This window comes from Pterocles gutturalis, unplaced genomic scaffold (genome assembly GCF_000699245.1).
Source record: "Pterocles gutturalis isolate BGI_N339 unplaced genomic scaffold, ASM69924v1 scaffold5406, whole genome shotgun sequence".
In the NCBI taxonomy this organism is placed as follows: domain Eukaryota; kingdom Metazoa; phylum Chordata; class Aves; order Pterocliformes; family Pteroclidae; genus Pterocles; species Pterocles gutturalis.
Genome location: NW_010102821.1, coordinates 56,274 through 62,960, shown reverse-complemented (window position 1 = coordinate 62,960; position 6,687 = coordinate 56,274). Strand labels below are relative to the sequence as shown.

Genomic DNA, 6,687 nt, shown 5'->3' with positions numbered 1-6,687 from the left:
TTATCCAGGCTGATATCCACAGGAATTTTAGTAGTTTGGAGACCTCCAGAGCACGGCTTTACCCCTGGGCAGAGACCTGAGCGCTCTCTGTGCACACTTGTGAGAACAACACTGTGAAACACAATGGGAAGTGGGTGCTGGAGTCATTGAAAGCAGGAGATACTGGGTAAAGTTACAGAAATTAATGGTGAGGTATAGTTGATCGTATTTTTCTTCCCTCTCTTCAGGTATTTCCCAGCCAAGATCCACTGGACAGAGCAGATTTCAACGCTGTGGAGTATATTAATACCCTCTTTCCCACTGAGCAGGTGAGTAATGCTCGCAGTACAACCCTCTCAGTGCGAGGGGTAACCTGATAGTAAGTGACTGAAGGCATGTTCAAACCTGTACCCACGCCTTTTCTTTTAAACAGTAGCACAGGCGGTAAGGGTGTAACAATAATCGCGTCTTAAATTCGCATCTCATGAGGTTCACTGTCATTATGTAGTTTCTTTCCACCTGAAGGGCTTGCTGCAGTGAAAGTCCTGCTTTGATCTGTAGAAATAAATACGTTTTCTATAGAGAGGTTTCCTTTGCAGTAAATTTCATAACTTGACCTGTATTTGTAATTGGTCAATCCTCAGGAGCTTCAGCCAAACAAGTCCTGTGAAATCAATCTCACTAGAGAGCCATCCATGTTGGAAACCTATTGTTTCTTTTGAGATTTAAAGAATGAGATTGCCATGGGCTCATATCCGTACTTTGTCTTCCCCACATCAGCCCCAGGAGCAGTTTTGGACTAAGCTATTGCACAAAGGAGGTGTTTCTGCAGCTGGAGATTGGGTTGTGAGGCAGCTCCAATGCTTACGGTGTTTAAGATCCCCTGCAGCACTGGCTTTTTGACTTTCAGCTGTTTCTAGCCAGTTTGCTGGTGGTGCTGGCTTGGATTTTTTTCCCTTTGCCAGTAGCAAAGAGCTATTTCCCCCACAATACCCCCCAGAAGCAGCAGCCAGGCCTCCTCCACCCCTGTGCTGGGTGTCTGGGCTCTGCAGGAGGGTCTCTGGCCAGGGAAGGCGAGGGCTCTGTCCCCAGTGCCCACTGGAGGTCACTGTCACCACGGCGTTTCGGGAGCAGCTCTGCTGACAGTGCAGAGCTCAGGGCTAGGGGGAAGCGGGGAGCTGGACCTGCAGGGCTGCACCCTGGCCTGCCCTGCCTTTTGCTGCTTTTCATTAGGTGCCCTGAGGAGCAGCTAAGCTCCTGTGTGTCTGGGTTCCTCCATCTGTAAAACAGAGTCATTGCTCTCCTCTTCATAAAGTACCACTGGTGAGAAAGCGTCAGGTGTCACAGCTGATGCGTGTTGCTGTAAAAGGTTCCTCTTTTCATTTCTCTTTGGTTTTTTTATGTTGTAGTCTCTGGCAAACATCGATGAAGTTGTGAACAAAATCAGATTGAAAATAAGGTAAATGTTTCTCCATTTCATCGCGTCTCAGGTGGCGAGTGGTCTGGTTGTCACCGAGGCTTTGTAAATACAGCTTTGTGCTATGGTGATAGGAATTAGTTTGCTTGAAAGGTGTGAATAGGATCAGCCTCAAGTCTAATAGTGGGACAGAAACAATTACGATTTTTTAATATTTTGCCACTATTGTATAATATGTGCCCTTCAGGTTATTTTAGCTGGTGGGTTGCAAAGTAGAGCTTTGAAAAACAATGAACTGAGAACCAACAAGTACCAAATTTTAGTACAGTGTGAAGGCTGAGAGAATGAACTACCCAGAAGATTTGGTTGCCAAGAACTGTTTCTGAGGTCAAAATAGCAATTGTAAAAACTCTCATTATGTGTATCTTTATTGGTCCTGTAAGTACAAAATAAATACAATGTGCAGGAAATGCTTACATCTTCTGTGCAGTCTGGCATTACAAGGCTGAAATGATTGAGCCAGCACTTTAGTATGTGGAAAGTTGAAATGAAAACGGAAAAGGGAGAACTGACAGGATTGCTTAAGGGAAGAGAAATGCAAGAAGCCCTGATTAAATTAGGAAATGGATTCTTATTTTTGCAACAGGAGTTTTAAATTATGTAAGATAGTGATGTCATACAGAGAGAGGGGGGGAAAGTGAGTTTAGCATTGGTAGCATTGTCTTTTTTGTTTTAAATGGGTTCTGTAGCTCTCAAGGCTCTCACAATTGTTTGGATCGGGCACATAGAGAATGAGTTTGACATTATAGATTCTTTTCTCCAGGAGGTTGGATGACAACATTCGAACTGTAGTGAGAGGACAGACCAACGTGGGACAGGATGGCAGGCAGGTGCGTGCATCTCATCTCTGGTCATGCTGAGGGTCTCATCTTGTGATGCTAGATTGAGGAACGGCTCTGACAGGTGGAAGCCTGCTCTCATTGTTAGGGAGGTGTTTCTGATGTCTTTGCGGGCTGCTCACTGAACAGCTGTTCTAACCTGCTTTCTGATCACCCTCCAAAAGGACGTGAATGAGAAATTGATTTAAAAATCAAAAGCAAAACCAGGAGGCTTGCGGTTGTGCTGCTCTGAAGCTAACGATAAAAGGAACAGGATTAAATAAGTACAAGCACATTTGCTGCTGAGTAAGGATCAATAAAAGGATCTTTAGCCTTTTAACTAAGTTGTTTGCTGAAGTATCCTGAGTTGCTGGTGACTAAGCCTGATGACGGACTGCGGGTTCATCTTGCGTGTCCTAGTCAGCTATCAGGTTTTCACGTGTCTTTTGCTTGACAGATGTGTTTGCTGGGGGTACATATCAACCAGCACAGTCGTGGCTGCAGTGTTTGTGAACGCTGAGCTTGGTCCACGTGTTATCTGATTTTGAGGGATCAGCCAGTGCTGCTGTGTTTCCTGTGTCTGTTCTGGTTTAGACCGTGAACATTGATGCCTTGAATCGTCAATCACGCTGCTTTCCTCAGTGTCAATGTTGACTCATGTTTTTAATACCAGATTTAAGTCTAGTTTGCTGGGTTGGGGTAGTCATTCCCCTTCCTGCTGCAGTAGCCATTGGTGTCTCTTTCCAATCCTGCCACAGAGTCTACAGCCTTGAGTGGATTATTTGACTTATCTATGCTTTCATACTGCTTTAAAAAAAAAATGCAAGATGCTTACCTCTCCTAGCAGAAGGTGGTGAGAGATGAACAAAAGCAGTGCCGCAGTCAGCTGTGCTTGCAGGAGAACAAAGGGATCTCTGTGCTGTGGAGATTCAGTGAGCTTTGCTTAGTGCTTTACCTTATGTCTTGTGCTTTCTCACTCTTTAATCCCTTTGAAGTTCTCCAAAGCGTGTACAGATGGACTTGGACAATATCCTGCTCGGAAGTACCGGGGAGGCAGGTCTGTCTGTGCAGCCCTTCATTTACTTTGGTTATAAAGGAACCAATTCAACTCCTGTCCAAGTAAAAACCTTCAGACATGCACATGCATGTGGTGTGTCTGTGCAGAGCATCTTTCAAGTGGCCTGGAGCTGCAGTTAATCACAAATATTCCTGTAGTGAGCTGTGAATTTTCCTGTTTTCCCTCACTTTGCTGTTTTCCAAGGTAGAAGCAGACTTTAAGCCAGAGCTTGCGGTTGCAGGGGCTGAGGCCGGGCAGTCTCCCAGAAGCATGACAGTTGTTTCTTTAACAGATCCTAACAAATACTGAAACCATTCCATTATTGAAAGTATTTGTTCACTGGTAAGAAAAAACTGTTGGAATCTGACATGCTGCGAGTTTTTTCTTTCTGCATTTCTAAGCAAGTCTCCCATTTCACGCTTGTACAAGCATTTCGGATGTGAGTTGCTGGAACCAGACTGATAGAGGGGCAGGACTTGGCTGGGCCTCAGAGTTTAAAGCAGTAAAGGAGCGTCAGCAAGCTCAGGCCTTGCGTGTGGGGGACCCGCAGCAGAGGAGGTGATCTGGCAATTCTGGGGAATGCTTGAGTTGCATTTCAGTTTGAGATGAAATTTTAGATTTGTCTCCCCAGAACCAAACAGAGGAAACCTAGAAGCAACATTTGCTGTTCCTGTCACTTCTTGTGCTACTCTCCGAGTAGTTTCTCCTGTGTGCTAGCTGGGGGGTGAGGCAGCTTTTTCACATGGCCACCCTGTCGATACTCGACTGTGGGGGCGAAAACCTCGCTTTTCAGCTTCAGCCTGTTCCTGTGCTGAAGAGAGCCTTTGTTTTACCAGCGTGTTCTCAGCGGGATCAAGGACACTTAGAAATGTGAAGTTTTGTAGAGCAAGAGGCCTGGCTTCTCCCGCTTGGGGAGGACGGGTTTCATTTTCCAGTGGATGGCAAGAATTTGTTTTGAAACAACTGAAAGCAAGGTGCATTTAAGATAAGTCTGCCACAAAAGGACTCAGTGCTCCCGAAAAGGGCTTTTTTCCTTATTTACCTTTTCTGGTAGTAGTTTTTAGTTTGCCTCCACAATAAAATTAGGTTATTTCTTCTACCGATCTTCTATTCCTATTAAATTTGTAGGAAATTTATATCCTCGAGACCAATATTTCCCTGTAAAATTTTATTGAAACATGCACACGGATAGATAGTGTCATCCTGTGAAGCCCTCCCTTAGAAAGCCCAGGATGAAGATTGTTGTTGCATTTTATTATAGCAACCACAACTGCAAACCACCCTTGATTAATAAAGAAACAGTTGGCAGCCAGCTTTTGCTTGAAACAAAGCTTAAAACCAGCCACAGCAAAAAGTTTAATCTTCAGACATTTGTAACGCTTTCTTACTGTATGAGATGTCCATAGCCTGTAGCTTGTACTACTTGCAGCAGACTTAACTTTTGAAAAAGCCATTCCTGCCTCTTGACATACTTCCATCGCTTGACACACCGAGACCTGAGAGGAGCGATGCAATCTATCGTGGCCTCGACAGTGCATGCTGTAAATAAAAATGTATATGAGCTCTGATGCTGTAGCTGCTTGAATTTCATTGGGAGCTCAGGATCCTGTGTAATTATTGCAAGATTGGACCTAAAAGGTGTTTTGCAAAAGCTTCTTTTCTTCGGTCACATTCTCTTCTAACAACTTGTGATCAGCGTTTGCCAGAACTGCCTGACTGCATGATAACGGAGCGAGAGGAGCCGTTCTGGTCTGGAGAGTGAGTAAGAGTTTTCATAAACATCCTTTCAATCTCTGACTTCCTTTCCAAGGAAACAAACCTCAGATGCAGTGTAGAAGAAAAAAAATTCTTAAGTCAAAGCGAGCCAGGAGGGGGTTCCCTGGCGAGCCCTGGCTCCCAGCTGTCTGTGTGAGCTGTGCCCTGCCCGCCCCGGGTTTGCGCGGGGAGACGGAGCTGCGCACAGGAGCGGTTCCATCCCTGCTGCCTATGAAGGTGAGGGAGCACCGTGTGCCATGGATGCTGAAGCTGATTCAGGAAGCTCAGCCTTGGCTTTTCCATCTCCTGTCAGCCTTTACTGCCCAACAAGGGGTTGGGAATCTCTGTTGGTCCAAGTGCTGCCCAAATCGCTGGAGCCTTGGACCTGCTGTCAGCTTGTCTCTGTATTTGGTAACTTGTTTAGTGATATCAGGCAGGTTCCTAGAAGTCAGAGGGTGTTTGGCTTTTAACAGCTTGCTTTCTCTTTGAGGAAGGGGTCACTTGTCAACTGAGCCCAGCAAAGCAGCTTTCCCCCTTGCGGAGGGAGGAGCAGCGCTTACTGAGCCTTGTGGAGCTGCACCTTCGCGGCCGTCCAGGAGAGGGGAGCCCAGCCTTGTTTTTGAGGCCAGGGTAAGGTTTTGCTGACAATTGGTGGTGAGGGAGGGCTGCCAGGGGAGACATGCCTGAATAGTGCTGCATGCTATTCTCCCGGTTGGAGCAATCTAAATCCCAGTTGCACCCAGTGGGGGACGTGCCGTATGCAGCTATGGAAGTGTGCTCTCCGTGCTCCTTAAGGAAGAGGGGCCCTTAGGGACAGCACATTCAAAATCCCAATGGCAGATCCAGCCACGGTACGCCCTGTGACTGAGTCTCCTGTCCCATCTGGGTGGTAGTGTGGGAGTGGTAATGTTGGGGATGGTGCTTCTGTGCTCCAGCTGGGTGCTGAGGTGATTGAGCAGCTCTTTGAGGGGAGTTATAGGTATGAGAAGGATGTATGAGTAACTTTTTATAGTCAGTCTTTAATTTTTAAACTGTTTCCCAAGTAGTCTTGATGGCATACACATTAATATAAAATAGTATTTAGGTGTCTGAAAAAGCAGATTCTAAATCTAAAAATAAAGTTGATCAAATAGACGTGGCCCCAAAAGAATTATTTGAGCAGCTCTAAAGACAGGAATGCTCCCTTCTCCACAAAGCGTAATGTTTCCCAGTTCAAAACATCTGCCTTCTTGAAATTTTGCCCTAGAATTTCCTCCAAATGCAAAATCCTTAAAATAGTCTGGCTCGTTTGGCTTCCCCTTCCTGGTGCTTCAGTAAAATCTGTAGACAATACCATGAACTTCAGAAATTGTCTCACTAATGAGCCTTTTATGGGGGGAAACAACAGTTGTGGGTGGAACATTCCTCTGCAGGGTGTAGCAAAATTTTCCTTGGGAGTCCCAGACTTGGACTATTTCGGATGCCTTGGGGGAGGCTGGGAATGCAGGAGCTGCTGTGGTTCGGTTGTAACAATACGCGGTTCGAGCTGCGCCTGCTGTTTCTGGGGAGCCAGTGCTATCTGATTTTTTTCCTCTAAGATTTTTTTTCTCAGAGCTGCTGCT

The 6,687-nt window shown here is 45.8% G+C and overlaps 1 protein-coding gene across 1 annotated transcript in view; it reads left to right on the top strand.

The window, feature by feature from the left end:
- Nucleotides 1–227: 227 nt before the first annotated feature.
- Nucleotides 228–6,687, top strand: part of VPS53 (vacuolar protein sorting 53 homolog (S. cerevisiae)) — a gene marked incomplete at its 5' end in the record, with an annotated part of 60,635 nt that continues 54,175 nt past the window's right edge. The window contains 3 exons of the mRNA XM_010086430.1: nt 228–308; nt 1,389–1,438; nt 2,220–2,286. Coding sequence (XP_010084732.1) covers nt 228–308; nt 1,389–1,438; nt 2,220–2,286 — 198 coding nt within the window. The remainder of the gene's footprint in view (nt 309–1,388; nt 1,439–2,219; nt 2,287–6,687) is intronic.